The sequence below is a fragment of the Lytechinus pictus genome, chromosome 5, assembly GCF_037042905.1.
Source record: "Lytechinus pictus isolate F3 Inbred chromosome 5, Lp3.0, whole genome shotgun sequence".
NCBI classification, from domain to species: Eukaryota; Metazoa; Echinodermata; class Echinoidea; order Temnopleuroida; family Toxopneustidae; genus Lytechinus; species Lytechinus pictus.
In genome coordinates, this window is record NC_087249.1 from 1,771,979 (window position 1) to 1,792,603 (window position 20,625).

Here is a 20,625-nt window from a genome sequence, read left to right on the forward strand (position 1 = left end):
ATTCCAAATACGGGGGCCACTATGACGAATATAATTCAAGCTAAGTTGTTTTTTTGCTTCAAAATAGTGGAATTTCTGAGAGGATCGGGTACTAAGCACGAAAATGTGAGTTAAACTCAAACAGTCCATGGATATTCATAGGGAGTAAATAATATTATTATATTTGCGGAACATATAGGATAGCAGTTTGCAACTTTAATTGATTGGAAGAGACGGGGCTTGATAGTGGAACATGAGTGTAGAACATGAAATTGGCTTTATAGCTTATGATGAGAAGTATTTGCCCAAATCAAATTGCAATAATTGAGATAATATAAGTGAATTATACAACATAAATAATTAATTGTTTCTCTTGCAGTTTATTCAATTCAATCAATTCAAAACAGCACGCAATATTACGACATCTTGTCGACAAAATTTAGGGACTATAATAGTGTCTATTAATCTAGACTAAATTGTAAGGTTCCCGCGGATAGACTCGTGCGGTTCAATGATGGGAGTAGGAAGGGAGGGGCGAATTTGTCCAATCAGGACGTTGTATTTATAATTACCTTGTGTGGGTTCCTGCGGTCTATTTCACAGGATCAGGAGCGTTTTGTTTGGCCTCGTTGAGTTGTACGAATCCGCCATCAAACAATGGAGCTATACATGTATATAATACAGTGCGTCCCAGAAAACACGAAACCGATATTAAGCGATGATTTATCATAACTTAATCACAAATACAATAGACAAATGACCTACCAAAATAAAGTTTAGAATCTCCTCTTTCATCTGATATTACTTAGATTATTTTTCATTCACGCATGAGTAAGCAAAAACTATTTGAAAAAAGGATACCAAAACTCATTTGGCGGGTATCTGAATTTCAAGAAGAAAATCACATGCCTAAAAAGTTCAATATCTGCTGTTTTATTTGATACCTTAATCACAAAAAAACTTGACTGAACCATTTCGTATTAAACAATGCTAATTCCACATGTTCAGGGGGGAATTAATCGTTGTATCACTTGACAATGAGGAGAAAATTAGAACATTTCATATTTCATATAATGAAATACAAAACAAATAGTGAGTGGATGACATATCGATAGTCTCCTTAGCATAACAGCCAGGATGTGCATATAACTGTCTTGTTAAATTAAGCGAAACTTTAAAATGTCATAACTTTTTAATTTTACATCCGATTTTGATGGAATTTTCAGTGTTATGCTTGTTGGATTTTTCTCTTTTTATTCAAATCAACTGTTTGTTGGGGGTGGACTTGTCCTTTAACGAAAGACTTAATGCATGGCTGATCGTCAACAAAAGGGAGTGTCAAGTTTGAACGCTAGCCAGTGAATTTGAATAATTTCATAAAATTAAGAGATATCGATCTAGAACCTCGATCTTAATTTTATGTAATTATTGAAATTTAAGCCTTATTTCAAATAACCAGAACTTTGTTATTTCTTGACCATTTTCTGTAATTGAGGAATCAAATTAAAGAGCAGATATTGAACTTTTTAAAAATGTGGTTTTCCTTTTGAAACCCAGATACAGCCCGCCAAATGACTTTTTGGTATCCCCTCTTCAAATTGTTTTTGCTCACTCATGCGTGAATGAAAAATAATCTAAGTAATTTCAGATGAAAGAGGAGATTCTAAGCTTTACAATGGTAGCTAGGTCATTTGTCTATTGTATTTGTGATTAAGATATGATAAAATCATCGATAAATCTCGGTTTCGTTTTTTGTGGGACGCATTGTATAGCTCACAGTCTCGAGAAACCACCCCCTTCAGTTCAAAGTTGATGGGGGCGGTCCAAAACAAGATCTCGAAGAGATGAGACCAGTGCAAAAATGTCGCACAATTTATGCACACGACACGCTAACGTTAACTACATAAAATCAGGCATTTTTTCTGTGATCTGCCTCTTTACCTGTGTTGAGTTGATGTGGAAAGGACCTAAGTTAGTCGTTCATCTCACTGAAGCAAGGAATCATTTCGCTTGGCACTGTTTGCAGTCTTATATTTTAGGTACATAGAATCAAGATGTCAGAAGCCAAGAAATCAAAGACAGTAAGTTCATTCATTTCTCCAATTTAGATGACAATTTTAAAATTTGTAATTGTATTTGTAATTGTAATTGTAATAATATGCCTGCCCTGGGCCTGGCTGGGTCTGGATCATAAATTTATCACATCTCATTCTCAGTCACACAGAGTCAGACTTGTCTTAACCCGGGCCAGGGACAGACAACGTCAATTAAGGCCTACTACTACTACCAGTGCCACTAGGGTCTACATGACCTCTACTCTAGTCTTAAATAGTAGCAAGGGATGCATTAAGTCACCGTAGTGTGATGTAGACCCTAGATAGATCTAGTTACGTAAATCAAGCTTCAGCTACTTGATTGAAATTTGAATGGAGACAGGCCCAATTAAGTCACCACACACTATAGGCCTAGTCTATATAGACAGCTAGCACAAGTGGCAGCCGTCTGTTTCGAGGAGTTTTTTAAACATTTTTAATTTCTCCTCGTACACAGATGGCTTGCGATTGTGCAGCCGCCATTAGGGGATTAACAATGCAAAATCCCCCGACGGTGCTCATCAATTTTTGTCTTATTTCATAAAAATTATAAGGCCCTAGGTCTATAAAAAGAACTGGACCAAAATCAATTCCGTTTTGGCCTGAAATGCACCAAACGGGGAAAAAATAAACTAAAACTAAGGAAAAAAAACAGTGACGTACTTCGGCTGTCGCGCAACTCCCACTCCCTGGTTTATCCGAACTTAACACATAAATATGGCCATTTGAGTCCCTGTAGCGAGTGTAGGCTGTACAGATCGAGTTAGATCTTCGGTCTCTGTAATTGGTGAGTGGAGCCAACGGAGTTCAGCGAAACAACCAATATAACAGAGGCCAAAGCTTTTGGTCTACACTGGCTACAGAGTACAGGCACAGCACATTCTGAGAGGGTTCTCTCAGTCAAACTAGATCTAGATCTATGTGTTAACTTAAAGGGGGATCTGAATCTGAATAGTTGAGTCAGCAAAATGTTGTTGATACTGATTCGTTAGACACATCCACGCTAACTTAATAAAGTGCACTGTGTGTGGAATGACTTTTATTTAGGCCCCCTGGCCTAAGTAAGTTGTTTTATAAAATAGGTGTATTATTTCAAGCATCGCGATTGGCCAATACGCGTCACATGACACCCAACTTTTTTGGTGCACTGCACGGCAGTGCAAAAGGTGCGCAACGAAAATTGACATTGCACGCTCAAGCAAACCAGTGCGGTAGAAGTCCCGGGAGAAGTCCAACAAAACTGTACTGTAACTTTTCAAGAATTTGTTTCTGTGTTGCTATTTTATAAAACAAATAATGCACTTGCTCTGTCGTGCGTAAAAGTAAATGCAGAGAAAGCTCGGTTTCTTCAGATGGTGCACGCTGGGCACTTGCCGCCAGCGGCTCGTGCACAGTGCGGCACCTATCTAAAGAAACCTCGCGTGCTCTGCATTTCCACTTACGCACTCGGCTGCATGCATTATTTGTATATTAGTTTTATCTGGATATCAAACTTTAAAGGGATGTTTCTTAAATTAGATCTATATAAATTAGGGGTTAGAGGTAGATTGACTCTATACAAAATGTTACAAAATAACGCTATATCATACATGATTGTCTTTGTCTAGTCTAGGAGTCCCAAGTTTTGAATGATAATCACTTATTGAGAAATAGAAATCAAGCAATACAATAGAGCATAATGTCATTATCATTAGAAATAGAATAGGTCTAGATTTAGAAATGTGTTTTTAAAAATGATGGGAGTATTTGACTACAAGTAGATCCTACAAATTAGTATACAAATAATGAATGTTTATGAGCGCAATAGACAGAATACTTCATGAGGCGAGAGATAAAAAGATCCATTCAACCAGGCGTAGCCGAGTTGAATGGATCATTCATTTCATCTTTCACCGAATGAAGTATTCTGTCCATTACACGAATGAAAGAACATTCATTATTTGGTTTATATGACACTAGATTATTTTTCATAGGAAATTTATCAATATGTAAAATTTGATCATAATGCATTGCAAGTTTGGTCTGTTGATTGTCGCGTATGTCGCATAAAATGCGCGCGTGCAATGGACAAAATCGTATGGATCCAAAATTGCACGATGAATGGATCCTAAATTGCATGGTCGATGACGTCATTGTAAAATGGTCTGAATGATCGATATAAAACAACCAATCAAATGCCAAGGATCTATCTAGGTGTCATATAATGTATAATATACTGCAGTCTTATTACCCCCCCCCTTATTTTTGTAGGTAGAAAATAGGGTCTTTTCCACATGATGATGTAATATTTTCAGCTTTGACTTGATTTTTATAATCCAGTTTTAATGTGGTCTAAGCTAGTGATGGCTATAATTGTCTTGATGCATTTTATCTTGTTGCTGGATTAACTTGGCCGATATGATTGTGATCTGTGTTTGAGGAAACATTTGCATACAGTTGGCATTTGTTTGCTTTTATATCAGTTGCATTCTGCGCTTGCAAATAAATCCTTTAAATCATTGAAATAAACCCGAAAGATGAATGCACTTCACATTTGTGAAATCCATGTATTCCGTAATATTGCAAGATATTATTGTTGAACCATTGAAGAGGGCAACTGAATCTGTATCACAGTGCTGGATCATGGTTTCAGTGTAGTTAGTTGGTTCAGCATCGGGTTTGGATCCAGCTCATCCAAACAAAGAAGGTCATAAAAGGAGTACGACACCCAGACCTGAGAACAAATCGCTTGTGTGAGAACAGAAAAATAAAAGAAACAAATCGTTGAAATGTTTGAGAACTATTGAACAAATGATAAAGTTAAAGGCTAAGCATTTTAATTTTGAGAACTTGAGATCACTAATCATGTGACATGCTCCTATCGGCAATGCGATCAACATGCCTGATGTCACATTTGTTCCTAGGTTTCATTTTCCTTTAACCCTGGATGTGTGTTAAAGTAGTCTGCAAACAAAGACGTGTTTGCTTTAGAACACAATGGTTTAAAGCAACTGGCTCTGCAACACAAGCAAGTGTTATGCAGTGCTAGCTAGTAATGTATAGAATGCATATGATTATAAGATTAATTTCTGATTTAAAGAGAAAACCTTATGTGCATAAGTAGTTCTAGTTTGTTGAGGTGAACAAACTTTGGTGCATGATTCCTCGACTCTCTAGCCTTTGGAATGCGATTCACTATTTTCTGTACCGTAAGTAACGGACTATAAACCGCACCCGTGGATTAACCGCACCCCCAACTTTGGACTAAAAAAAAAAAAAAAAAAATCACATTATATTTGATAATCTGCTGTTCTTGATCAATTCATCTAAAAATGTTTGCAAGAAAGAAAGGTCCCGACAATATTGGCCACTTACACACTCGCTCACCTCACAGTCACAGTGTACACACACACAGCACTGCCGTTCTTGTACATTGCAAACTACGATACGGTACCAGTACATCTTATCAAATAATGATCTGTGTCTTTCCCGCCGTAGGAGGAAGAAACATTCACATTTCTTGCATCACAAACTCACAATCACTTTCAGAATTTGTCTACCATTCGATGTCTTAGCATGAATTTTGGATACGGGATTACAGGAAGGTTCAAGAAACAAAGAAATTTGCATTTTTTACAGTTGTTTTGACGGCTTCGTGCCGTCTCTCTCGTTGCTTGGTGTACATGGTATCTTATGAAAAGCAAACGGGAAAGAAAAAATAAGCTGGCGCGAAACGGGACTTTGGAGGGGATCGAGGGTTAAAATGAATAGCGCCAGCTTAAGTCGCACTATAATCACAATACAACGCAAGCTAGCTCAGCTAACTCAACTCTCGCGCTCGCTCAGCTGTGACAAATTATTACCGAGTATGCTTGGCTTGTCTTTGAACTTAGCCAGGGAACTTCGCTGCTTTGAACCGAGAATAAAAGTCGAAATTAGTGTCATGAAGGTGGTTGCGTTTGTTATGGACAATATTTGTAAACATAATAATCGCTTCTAATTACCCGCGGCTCATACCCCTCTAAACGACATTGCCCTGGGCGGCTACGCCCGGCCACACATCGTTTTTTTAGTAGTGGAGGACTGGGGGGAACAAAAGGGAAAAAGGGTATCAAATGGAGGGGGTCTTGGTCATGGAAATCTGATAATTCCTCTATTATTATTACACATAATATGATGTCACATTTAGGTCACCATCATTGCCCCCCCGAAAAAAAAAATACCCTGTACCCTGGAACTGCCCATGCATGCAGTATTATGTAGTCTGAAGTCAGTTTTTAGATAGCTCTAAATAAGATGGATGGGGCTAACCCGGTATTACTTAATAATTATTATCTATTCTACCTTATTTAAAGGAAAAATAAGCCATTAGAATATACCATGTGAGTAAAAAAAAGCTTGACACCTCACAAATCCCCAAGGAAAGCGTGTGCATTTTGGGCATGCTACTCTGTACACATTGTGTGTAGAATGCTTGGCTGCAGTTCCAAATTGTGTTCAAAAGGTGAGGCTCCACTGAGAGCATTCCCATAGCAACAAACATGTGAAGTGTTTCTGGAAACCAGTTCAGAAGATAGTGATAAGAAGGCTTGGGAAGTGATCTGATGATGTTTCCTAAACTGGTTTAAGGGAAACCAGTTAAAGATCTATGAGAATGGGGTCTAGGAACCTATAGATATTGTGATTCAATATCCCTTTCCTCTTCCTTGAAAACATTTGTTTCCATCTATTATCTGAATTGACATGGACAGGAAATTTTTTTTTTTTTTTTCATTCAGATGTCTGTCTGAACCATTATTTCTCTCCTAAAACAAGATTTAAATGCATTTGTTATATTTTCCCCAATCACATTGACCTTTGTATCGATCTTGTTTTCATTATTTTTTACTGTGAAAAGTATGGTGCGCTTACACTTTTTTTTTGCCAATCGGGGGTTAGTGTTTTGTTAGTACAATTTGGGATTTGATCAGGAAATCCAAATTATAGGCCCAGTGACTGCCTATAGTACTAAGACATGTTGGAATGTAATTTGGTTGATGAAATGTAGAAACTTTGTTTTCAATAATAATGAATTCACGATATTAGTACAATTAATTGGTTAGCTTACAGAGCAGTCACTGCTATGGAGACTTACCAATCGCATATTTTACCGTTGCAACACGGGTGATGTGTTGTGCCCATGTTAATTTAAAGAAGAAATGAAATAAACTTAAGAGGGTACGGGCTATTTTATCTCCGTGGTGTTGATTTCATTAATATTTCTAGGTGAATTAAATCCAAATGTTGACATGAAAATGAATTAAAATGATATATTTATTGAGAATAACACCTTAACCTTATTCCTGTACAATCAGGAATTATTTCATAAGACTTTTCTTAATATTGTCTTTGAAATGTTGCTTGAAAAGATGCGATATAGACTTGAAAAAAAGATGAGAGTATTGCCATTAAAAAAAAAGAGATCTCTGTAAAGACGCGCAAGCGTATAGTACAAGTGTACTTGAAGTCAATAAATTGACGCAATCTCACTCCTTTGCCACACTTCCTGGCGGAGTGGATTTCCATTGGTTGAGTGAAATAAGAGAGCTATAAAAGCATGTTTCTCATTCGATATTTATTGAAAAATACATGTAGGTGAGTCTTACAGAGATGAAATGAAGATAAAATTGTTCTCAGAATACCAATTCGGAGAGATTTTAAGGGTACATGCAGTGGCGGACCGTGACCCGGAGGAGACAAAGCATTGGGGGGGGGGGGCACAGCATTGTACACAAACAATGCAGTGCCCCTCCAATGCTTTGTCTCCTCCGGGTCACGGTCCGCTACTGGGTACATGTATATTAATATGTCACTGATTTTAACGGAGGTAAAATATTTTATTTTATCTGAGATAAAATGGATCTCAGAATACCACCCAAGGGCACCAGCCCCCATAAGAAGCCAGTCAGACCAGTGAGTGGTAATAAATAGGGTGTACTTTACATATCTCCTAAACAAATTTTATTTCTAATAAATAATGTATTTTGTTGTCAAAGGCACTACAGGTTGAACAAATAGGTCTTTAGATGCACTTTGTCATGCATTTGGTGGTTACGGGGAGGCAGGTCACATTTTAGTGATGAATTATCATGCTGGGAGTATTGGTTGAAATGCCATCACAACTTTGAAAGCCTATGGTCTAGCTTATGAAACTTTGACATAAGGGTAATCGAGTATTGTTGATCGTCTTGCACAAGTCTAGGTCACATGATAAAGGTCAAAGGTCATTTAGGGTCAATGAACTTGGTATATTATTATCATATGAATGACCAGTGTTTTTTGTGTGAATAATATTCTAGTTTTCAAAGTTGGCACTTCTGCTATATTGAATTGCATAATGCTGGCAAGACTAACAGAGGTGTTCCACTTTTTTCTTTTCTTTTTTGGTCATTGTTCGTAGGACAAGAAGGGCTTTATGCAGCGTCTAGATGCCGGTGAGATAGTGATCGGTGATGGAGGTTACGTGTTTGCTCTGGAGAAACGTGGTTACGTCAAGGCTGGACCATGGACTCCAGAAGCAACCGTAGAACACCCAGAGGCTGGTGAGTTTGGTTTCTTTTTAAGGGATGAAAGTTGGTTTTGGTCGAAGGTCATTTGAAGGGCAACTCCACCTTAACAAGAAAATCATACAAAGTGTGATAGTAAAAATATCAAATTGGATGTGAAACAAGACAGTTTTGACATTTTGAATTTTCTCAAAACATGGATCATATGTTAAGGAGAGAGACAATGACATCACACATTTTGTATTTTATTATATGAAATATGAAATTTTTTTCACACCCATTCAGACACGGTGACCTATTTAAACAATGAAGGTTAAGTATTGAGACCTGAAAATACATATATACCTACAAGGTCGAATCCAAGATCAATAATTAACAGGCCTATTCACTGCAAACTGGAAAGGTCATGGTGTAGCGGTTCTGACTATCAACTTGTAAACAAAGGGTAATGTTTTTATATTCCACCATGGCCTAGCATCCTTGGGCAAGATGTTTTTCCACTCTGCCACTCTTCACCCAGGTGTTAAATGAGTGCCAGGAAGGATGTGAAAGCCAATGTAGTTTGCTTAGAAATTGAATTTGAAATCTCTTGTTGGAATGCTCCCCAGGGAGTGTAGACTATAGAATGTGCATACATTATGTGCAGGCAAGCCTGGATCCAATGACTGGAGTAATGATGCATCTAAAAGCGCTTCGAGACGTTGTTCTGATGTATTAAGCGCAATATGAAAACGGAATATTATGACGATGAATTGGAGATTTGAATGAGATTTAATCTTCGAGTTTTTTATAAATACTTTCAGTTCGACAGATTTCCAAGGAATTCCTCCGTGCTGGAGCAGACATCATCCAAGCTTTCACATTTTACGCCAGTGATGATAAACTAGAGAACCGGGCAAACAAGTCACTTGAGAAATATACTGTAAGTAATCTATTTCAGTTACAGCTGAACCAATGTATGAGAAAGTCTTTAAAATCTTGCTTAAAGGTCACTATATCATCGTAAATCTAAAACTTGTATAATTTCATGAAAACATGAAATTCATTTGATGTTGAAGGTTTGCATGCTGGTATGAACATTCGCAGAAGTGGTTTACGGTACACCGTGTGTAAAGTCCTGGAAGGACTGAGATAAGAAAAGAGAATAGAAATGGAGGTGAATTGGAAAGGCAAGAAAGTAGAGACCTGTTTGAAAGTAGAGTATTCTTTCCGAAATGAGTGTAGCCCTGTCTCCTGGTCTGTATGAACGTCATAAGTACTGCAACACAGCTAGCGAACACTCACTCCTGAAGACGGACAGTCAACCTACCTGAAACGTCAAGTCTGCTCTCCTGCTCCTGCTACTACTCTATTCGCCGACTCAAGCCAGCCTTCTCTCACCTACTCAAGTCTGTCTACTACATTTACTCAGCTTTCCATTCCTTATGGTTTACAGTCCTTTTAGGATAACTCATTTTGGAAAGAATACTCTACTTTAAAACCTCCACTTTCTTGCCTTTCCAATTCACCCCCATTTCTATCCACTTTTCTTATCTCAATCCCTCCAGGACTGTATACATGTTGTACCATCAACCACTTCCACAATGAAATTCATTTTCTGAAATCAAAGATCTCAAACACAGATAAACACATATGTGACAGCGTATCATTATTATTGCTCTGTTCAAGACCCCACACCTTTTCGGAATACGGTGCTCATTTTGCTTATTTTTCAGCAATTCACATTTCTCTACTAGAACAATTTCACACAATTGCAAACACTTGGTGGTCAGTTTATTGGGGTCAGTTTTAAACTCATTTTGAGACCACTACCACAACTGGCAGTTATGTTAAGCATATGTCTTATCCAATTCTGCAACAAATTTATTCAAAACTACAACTGTGAACTGCACTGGTGCATTGGATGTCTGATGTTCTAAAGCCATAAACTTTATGGGAAAACCTAGAAGTGATTGTGTGAAATGTTATTAGTAATTAATATTTTGCTCCTCACATAAGGAAGTTCTAAAAGCAGAAGCATTAATCATAATTTCTATTTTTTTGTGAACGAACTTATTAATTTTGAAGTGGAACTCGTCATTGAGGGACAGTTCTCTCTCTTGCTTGTGATCGAGTGTAATACAGTAGCAAAGATACTAATCGTTTTTTTTTCTTTGGCAAAAGGGTGCTATGATTAACCAGAGAGCATGTGATATCGCAAAAGAAGTAGCTGATATTGGCAATGGTAATGGACCTGGTCTGTTTGCCGGTGGCGTCTGTCAAACACCTGGATACCTCTCAGGTTCTAACAAGGAATCCGTTCAAGCTATCTTCAAGAAGCAGGTTGATGTTTTTGTCAAGAACAAAGTGGACTTCCTTCTTGCTGAGGTGAGCATTGATAGCATCTCTTTGAATCATTACATTTTTCTGGGTCTTTGAATATTCTACGGATATTTTTTTTCACCATTTTACATTCACTGGGTCTGCAAGTAGTTGGTAGTCTTGTATAGAGTATCAAAGTGTGACATCAATTTTCACTTTTTGCATTTCAGCGTTTTTAGCTCATCCGGCCCGAACGGCCAGATAGCATATGCCGTCGTCTGTCCACAATTTCAAAATGCTTCTTCTTTGTCATTTCAAGTCGGATTTCAATTCTGTTTGCTTTATATGATAGCACTAGGTGAAAGATTCAAAACTTCTACACAAAATTTTGAAACTCATTAAATATGCTAATTTATGCGCATTTTTCAAAATTCACAAAAAATGCTTCTTTATTTGTTGACCGATTTTGATTTCTTTTCTTCCATCTGGTAGAACTTCATGAGGTTCTCCAACTTGTACACAGAATTGTACACAGAGATTTTGGAGTAATTTCTGTTGCTGTTCTGTGTATTTTGAGGAAAATATGTTTTCAGTGATTTTCCGTTTGAAAAGTCACATTCAAAAGGCCGTTTCCGTGAAATCACAGAAAATCACTGTCGTGTCCCTACATAATAGCAGAGATTATCAATATCGCTAAGTGGCAAAAACAAGCGATTATCAACAAGACTAACGATAAAGAGTTTATCAATAACGGCACTAATGAGGTCCTATCTCAGGCCCCCATGGACCGATTCTCACCAAATTTTGAAAGTGGGGGTTCTTTCATCATGCTGTACCAGAATATGGTATCAAAAATGCTGAAATGCAAATAAAGGGTTTTTTGTGACGTCCTCACTTCGGTACTCTACACCACATGGGCTCAGCTTATTTCTTATTACTTTCAATGTGGTTTAATATGCTGTTTGTTGTACTTGGTCTATTAACTAATTAGTCCATTGCAATCAAGTCTTGTACCCAGATGGTCTAATTTCCTTTTCATCTACTCGTTAGTTTTCTCTGTCAAATGGAAATTTGGTTTATCCCCCCCAAAAAAAGAAACCGATATTTAGCGATGATTTATCATAACTTAATCATAAATACAATAGACAAATGACCTACCAATGGAAAGTTTAGAATCTCCTCTTTCATCTGAAATTACTTAGATTATTCCCCATTCACGCATGAATGAGCAAAAACAATTTGAAGAAAGGATACCAAAAACTCATTTGGCGGGGGGGTATCTGAATTTCGAAAAGAAAATCACATGCCTAAAAAGTTCAATATCTGCTCTTTCATTTGATACCTTAATCACAGAAAATAGTCAAGAAGTAAAAAAGTTCTGTTCCCTCGAAACAATGCTTGTATTTCCATAATTTCATTAAATAAACGTGTTTTCACCGGTTTCCCACAGAAGCTATCGCACGGTTAACAAAAGACTTAGTGCATGGCTGATCGTAAACAAAAACGCAGTGTCGAGTGAGTATGGACGCTAGCCTGTAAAACCTCTTCATTTTATGAAATTGTTGAAATTCAAGCCTTATTAAAAATAACCGGAACTTTGTTTTTTCTTGACCATTTTCTGTAATTGAGGTATCAAATTAAAGAGCAGATATTGAACTTTTTAAAAATGTGGTTTTCTTTTTGAAACCCAGATACAGCCCGTCAAGTGACTTTTTGGTATCCCCTCTTCAAATTATTTTTGCTCACTCATGCGTGAATGAGAAATAATCTAAGTAGTTTCAAGTGAAAGAAGAGATTCTAAGCTTTACAACGGTAGGTCATTCGTCTATTGTATTTGAGATAAAATTATGATAAATCTCGGTTTCGTTTTTTGTGGGACGCACTGTATATATATATACATCTAAGAATAGACAAACTGGCGTTAGACCAAGTGGATATTTGATAAGATGTTATAACCTAGCTACAAAATAGACAATTTTGTCAATGAGCTTAATGGCAATTAGACCAAACGGTAAGTAGACAAACTATTATGAGACCAATTTAAAAGTTGATAAAATCAGTCAAATTTACCATTTCAGGCTCATATTATAGAGCACAAACACGCTTTAACATGTTAAGTTGTGATGTGTATTCTATAATAATGCTTCCCGCTCTTTGTTTATTGTATGTTATCTCTTTTTTAACCACAAGAATGATATTTGTTTTTCAGTACTTTGAGCATGTTGAAGAGGCTGTTTGGGCTGTTGAAGAACTGAAGAAGACTGGTATTCCTGTAGCATGTTCATTGTGTATTGGACCAGAGGGTGATATGCATGGTGTATCTGCTGCTGACTGTGCCGTTAAGATGGCAGAAGCTGGTAAATATTTAGAATGATACAAACTGCATATGAAAATCTGTTAAATTCTTTCAAAGTTATTAATGATAACAATAGTTGGTGTTATAAAGAACTTTTTGCCAGAGGCTGCAAAGCAATATTATTACTTTGGCTTTAGCTCGAGATACAACTTTATCAATGTGCTTAGTGCATTCAAGGAATTAATCCTGCTGGGTATCCATTTACTGGTTCCATGACATTTGCTTCAGTGACAACTGCTATGATGGAAAATCTGCACGTTAAGCCAAACATAAAACCTATAAACCTTTATATTTTATTATTCTAAATAAAAAACTATCACAATCCTAACTTTAACCCTATGCCCTCTGAGAAATCTGAGACTGGAGCGATTGTCACAGGAGCTCCTCTTGGTCAATCAAGATTGAGAATGCCAACGGTTCTATGGAGACCATGGCAACATAATGTAGTACTGGTTGTAGTAGGAAGTCTAGTGCAGCACAATGTGGATCAATTTCTTGCTGAAGGAAATGATGACATAGCTGGGATTTGAACCAGTGAGTTTTAAAGTGTGGATACTAATCCGTTGGCCTTATCACAAAGTTTCAAGTGTCTCTCCAAGTATCACACTCTCAGAATGTTCTTTTAATTTTTCATTCTCTTTTTTGTTAACCCCCTTTCCTTGTTTAAAAGTAAACATCCCATGACAAATCAACACTGTTGATAATAGAATATACCCGGTAATTTTATTGCAATATTAGTTATTTATCAATGTTCATGTGACAAGATTGATATAATGAAATCCTTCTCAAGATGTCCTCTCTGCATTTTAATTTCTTAACATATTAACCCTGATTGGGAAGCCACTACACCATCTTTTGTCATGATTATGGGCTCAGCAATGTTTAATAATCATCCTCTAAACAAAATTGATGGCAATATCTTACCGAATGGAGACTGGGCGTGTATATTTGCAACCTGGCATCTATGGAAAATGTTTTTATTATTACAAAATCACTGTCTCTAACCACTTTAAATCTGTAAGTACCATGAAACTATTTCATCCCTTACCATTGAATTATCATTATCCCTATCTAGGTGCTGATGTTGTCGGTATAAACTGTCACTTCGACCCTTGGATGTGTCTGAAAACCGTCGCTCTGATGAAGGAAGGTCTTGACAAAGCAGGAATCAAGAAACATCTCATGATCCAACCTCTTGCGTTTGCCACACCAGACTGTGGCAAGCAAGGATTTATTGATCTCCCAGAGTTTCCTTTTGGTGAGTGTTATATCAAGATGATAACAAGAGAGAAAATATTCTCGACAATGGATTTGAGCATGCAAACCCCGTGACGATGTTTCCATGGTATAGCATGTAAATATTCCCTGCGGGTGGTGATACGCTAGGGTTCATTGCCATTGTTCTGTTCACAGACATAGTCTGAAATTATGTTGAAAACCATATCAATGCAGAGCTTTTACACTGTTGCGTGCACTGTAAAGGATTAATTGATTTGATTTGTTGACCCAGCATTTGGTGGGAAAGTTACCATCTTGAATCACAATGTACCTGATACATATATCTTCACAGACAGAAGATACTATGTTTTGGCATCGTTGTCTTGCATCAAACCCTATTTTAAACAGGCAAATAGAGCATGAATGACATTTGCTCCAGCGTCAAATTTTTTTCTCTCTCTCTCGCACACACAGATGGGGAAGGTTTTTTTTTTTTTTTTCTGAAGTCATGACCTTTTCAGATAATGAGAACGCACGTGCTTGAAAGCATTGATAAAAGACCCTTCGTAGTATGGGTCCATGATGAAAGCATGGACCTTCTAGGGTCAAAATTTCTAATCAGGATCTGCTGAACATTCGATTGGTAAAAACTTTAATAATCATTCGGCGATTGGCGGCAAGCCATTCTAACTATTCGATCAATTGATTTTTACTTCCAGGCCTCATTCTGACATCGTTAATATTAAATCAATGCAAAAAAATGCATATTGATTTGTTCTTTTGTCAATAGTTATCGATATCGGCAAGATATTTTTAGTGATATAATTTTGAATAATTTTGCTTTACAAATTTGAATAGCATTTTTGGTCTTAAGAGAAAAGCTTTCAACTAAATAATGTACAGTCCTATGTAAAAATGTGCTATACAAAAGACTTTATGCATAGCAGTCTTTAAAAAATGTGGAGCAAATTGCAATGCGATGCCGGGAAAATTATTTCCTGTTACCGATAACAGCACTACTTCATTGACTCTAGAATTCGTGAATATCCACTTGTGTGAATTCTGAAATGAGGTATTATAGTATACAAATAATAAATGTTTATGAGTGCAATGTACAGAATACTTCATGTGGTGAAAGATGAAATTATCCATTCAACGAGGTGTAGCCGAGTTGAATGGATCATTAATTTCATCTTTCACCGAATGAAGTATTCTGTCCATTGCACAAATGAAAATAACATTCACTACTTGGTTTATATGATACCTAAACATTCATTCTTTTTCATATGAAAATAGTTAGTTTTGATGCAAAATATGCTCATGCAGTGCAAGTTGGTCTGTTGAATTTCACGTGCATAAAACATGCACTGCAAATGAGTGGTTTTCCTTGTGGTGCCTGCAATCTCTGTGGGCGCATGCATTGGACAAAATCGTATGAATCCAAAATTGCACGGTTGATGTCATTGTAAAATGAGCCGAGTGATATCAAACAACCAATCAAATGACAAGGATCTATCTTGCTTTCATAGGTGAATAGCTATTGAATACAAATATGGTTTTTCTTACCTCCTTAGGTTTGGAGCCCCGTATCCTGACACGTTGGGAGTGCCATCGTTATGCCCGTGAAGCCTACAACCTGGGTATCCGTTACATCGGTGGTTGCTGTGGATTTGAGCCTTACCACATCAGAGCTGTCTGTGAAGAATTGAACAAGGAGAGAGGATTCTACCCTGAAGGAACTGAAAAGCACGCCCTCTGGGGTGATGGTCTTCGTCAACACACAAAGCCGTGGGTTAGGGCTAGGTAAGTTACCTTGTTTTTCTTGGTCATCTGGGTCCTGTCTTACAAAAAAATACGATTAACCCAATCAATCTCAACTCTTTGGAAATCCATCAATGTCATATTTTCTACAGGAAATTTGCTCAATGTCCTGTAAACAAAGAGAAGCAGGCTGAATTATCAAGAGAACAATAAATGTATGAATATACATCATAGTTAGAAAATATTTTGAATGAGCATGCATAATAGATGTTGATGTTGCTGGCTTTCCATAGTTGCAGTAAAATTGGTAAAAGAGTACTAAGGTCAGTTTTGGAACTCTAGCATTGCTCCGTTCAATTCCATTCTCATCTTAAAATATACCCTATGAATAGATTAGCCTATAATGCTATTTATATGTACAGTTGAGGCCAAAAGTTTACATACACACATTAAATTCAGTGAAATTTGTTCTTTTGCCAAACATCGTAAAATTTACTACATATATATCTTCAAAAATATAAATACTAACATGACGGATTTGGTATCAAATGAAAGAGTGTATTAAGCTCTTTCACATGATTGGGACGCTGTAGGGATTCATGTGTATTTCAGGTGGAATTTTCTTTTGAAGAAAAAAAGTCATATTCGTGCCAAATGTATTCTATTGTTTACTATATTTTCAAACATTGTTACATAGAATTATACAAATGTCAAATCTATGATCTATATTACATTTTCTATTATGATATGTCATCACTAAAGAAAACATTGTAATCTGAAATGTTTGGTCAAGTATCTAGCACAAATATGAAATGTTTTTGTCAAGGCGTCAACATCAAATCTTAACCTAAGGTTAAGTTTTTGAAATGACATCATAACTTAGAAAGTATATGGACCTAGTTCATGAAACTTGGACATAAGGTTAATCAAGTATTACTGAACATCCTGCCTGAGTTTCAGGTCACATGACCAAGGTCAAAGGTCATTTAGGGTCAATGAACTTAGACCATGTTGGGAAAATTATTTTCAAAATCTTAACCGAAGGTTAAGTTTTTGAAATGACATCATAACTTAAAAAGTATATGGACCTAGTTCATGAAACTTGGGCATAAGGTTAATCAAGTATTAGTGAACATCCTGCTCGAGTTTCAGGTCACGTGACCAAGGTCAAAGGTCATTTAGGGTCAATGAACTTTGGTCAAGTTGGGGGTATTTGTTGAATTACTATCATAACTTTGAAAATTTATGGATCTAGTCCATGAAACTTGGACATAAGGTTAATCAAGTATTAGTGAACATCCTGCTCGAGTTTCAGGTCACATGACCAAGGTCAAAGGTCATTTAGGGTCAATGAACTTTGGCCAAGTTGGGGGTATTTGTTGAATTACCATCATAACTTTGAAAATTTATGGATTTAGTTCATGAAACTTGGACATTAGGTTAATCAAGTACCACTGAATATCCTGTGCGAGTTTCAGGTCACATGACCATGGTCAATGGTCATTTAAGGTCAATGAACTTTGGCCGTGTTGGGGGTATATGTTAAATTACCATCCTAGCTCTGAAAGTTTATGGATCTAGTTCATAAAACTTGGGATATAAGAGTAATCAAGCATCACTGAACATCCCCTGTGAGTTTCAGGTCACAAAACCAAGTCAAAGGTCAGTTAAGGTCAATAAACTTAGGCCATGTTGGGGTAATTGTTGAAGTGCCATCATAACTTTGAAAGTTTATGGATAGAGTGAATGAAATGTGGACATGGGTGAAGTTGACAGTCTTAAGTCTCCGTTCAAATGTCATTTATGGTCAATGAACGTGGTATTATGTCATTATATGAATGATGTTTTTGTGAATGATTATTTTATAGTAGTTTTCAAAGTTAGCACTGCTGCTATATTAGATTGCGTAATGCAGGCGAGACTGCCAGAGGCGTTCCACTTGTTTTGTAAAAACATGCTTTTATGTAGCCATCATGATAAATGCCAAGGGCATTGTGATTCAAGGTCAAGAGATAAATTTCCTTTTTTTTTTCCTTGAGAGTTGGGGTAAAAGCTCATTTAATTGGTAGGGTTAGCTAGCTCATCTTTTTCTCTGTTTCCTTATTCTTTATTGTTTTCAATCTGTCTTTCGTTCCTACATTTCAGTTGTCATGTATATTTCTTTTCCTCTTAGAATATTTCAATTCACCCTTTTTCTTGTCATTAATCTTTTTGTGACTTTAGGGCTCGGCGTGATTATTGGGAGAACCTTAAACCCTCTAGCGGTCGACCAGATTGTGCTTCAATGTCTAAACCGGATGCTTGGGGTGTAACCCGAGGTGATGAAAACCTTGTTCAACATTCAGAAGCGACCGAAGACGCAGAACTAAAGAAGCTTTACCAACAAGCAGCGAAATAACTGTGTTTTAGAACAGTATCAATGACATCTCAGTGAATAGTTCAAAACATGTACAAATGTTATATACACTTTCAAGCTCAGAATTATGTGACTTTGGTTCTGATTTCTTGTTCAGACTACAGTATAAATTGATTTTGTGAAGTCTGCCACCACCAGTACATTATTTTTTACTTCTTGATACTGCCATGGATGTAAGAGACAGTAAAATTCTATTGAAGGATACTTGGCTACATCTGTTTTGGTTATGAAAATAATGTGGCTTGTATAGTTACGGGACCTCTCAAAAGAAAGTTTGAAAGGTACAGGGTTCCCAGCCCATCATGGAAAATTATTTAACTTTTTTCCAGTCAGGGAATTTTGATCGGCCCAAAAATTCCAAAGCATGGTAGTCAGACTCAAAACAACATCCATTGAATGACTTTTTTGTGGTCTTTTAGTGAGGCCTCTTTGACTGCAGTACAAGTACTGGTAGCTGTAGCACATGACCCAACTAAGGCCTCTAACTTTAAACATAATTATGTACACCAAAAGGGAGTAGTACCCCTTGCCTATTTATACTGAAAATACATGTGATTCACTGCAACAACTTAGAAAACTTGGAATGGGTTTAAATCATTATAAGGGAATTTTGAAACTTCATCAGGGAAAAATCAGGGAGTTTTGTTTTCTTGAAAAGCTTGGAACCCTGACATAATTTCTTTTTATTGTTCCTAGAAAAAACAATGTGTATAGTTTTCCATTATTTTCTGTATAGTTTGTGATGTAATATAAAAGCCTGGGAAAATCTTTTTTTTCTTCAAAATATGATGAGCTTGTATTTGTACCACATAGAAAAGAAATACTTTGCAATTCGGACTTATTCTTTTTATTGTATATTTAAGTTTCACTAAATGTGCTAGACCACATGCGTGGAAGTAAGAACTATCCATCCTCTTTAAAACATCCCATCCATTTGGACATACATTATACCAAAGACAAAGAATTATCTATTTTTTATAGTTTTTTTGTTCAGTTCAATATATCACTTTACATTCTTGCTCTAATTGTAATTTGGGAAGTCATCCTCCAAATTAAATTATGCATAAATTTACTATTCAGTATTAACAATTGTTTGAAAGCAATCAATGTTAATTACTCTTTGTGTTTGTGACTTGTATTAATCAATGTAAATTACTTTATAGCTTTGTTGTATAATTTGTATGTGACACAGATACTGAAGGAAATATGACAATTTGTTAAAATTCATGTTTCCTTGGTGCACTATTAGTGCTGCTTATATGACCATGTATGCTACACAAAACCTTAACTCTAGGGTGAGGAATTATTCAGCTTTGCTTGGCAAACAATTTATTAGAAAAGAATGAATATTATTAGAAAGAAGCTCTATGAATGTTCATCGAAATCCAATGTTCTGTTTATGTAGTAGGGGGTTAATTGTGAATTTTGTGTATTGGGCATTCAAGTTGATGTGCAGGTAATTTATATGTCCTTCCATTTGAATTGTCAAAGCTTTAAAAGCATACTTTATGATGTAAAATCAACATATTGAACAATTGTCTAATGAAAATTAAAAAGGATTGATATTATATATTTACATCTCTCCAACTGTCAATATTGTTGATGAAATTTTCACTAAGAACAATGAGATTAATTAATACGATCAAATTGGGGGTGTTGTGGTCTGTCTAGTGGTTATGACTCGCTTCTTTCAAACTGAGGGATGTGGGTTCGATTCCAAGCCTTGTCATGTTTTCCTTCAGCAAGAAATTCCTCGAATGCTAAGCTTGAGCACCTAGGCAGCCCAGCTAAAGTTAAGGTATTAATAATAGCAGTGCCCGCTGGGAGAACAGTTTTCGGAACTGAAGTGGCTACCTTGGGAAAATATAGTTATTATTAATCATGAATGAATGAAATCTGTTGAATTAAGAAAATGTAGTTGAATGGCATTCACAAGTGACATTTACAACATGTGTTTGGGTAAGATAATGCTCTTTA

At 36.5% G+C, this 20,625-nt stretch overlaps 1 protein-coding gene across 1 annotated transcript; it reads left to right on the forward strand.

The window, feature by feature from the left end:
• Positions 1-1,629: 1,629 nt before the first annotated feature.
• Positions 1,630-20,218, forward strand: LOC129262595 (betaine--homocysteine S-methyltransferase 1-like). Its single transcript, XM_054900733.2, has 8 exons — positions 1,630-2,060; positions 8,491-8,632; positions 9,400-9,518; positions 10,760-10,963; positions 13,107-13,254; positions 14,329-14,511; positions 16,046-16,274; positions 18,456-20,218. Exons 1-8 carry the CDS (start codon positions 2,034-2,036, stop codon positions 18,628-18,630), a joined length of 1,227 nt encoding a protein of 408 aa, XP_054756708.1. The 5' UTR covers positions 1,630-2,033; the 3' UTR covers positions 18,631-20,218.
• Positions 20,219-20,625: the final 407 nt, after the last annotated feature.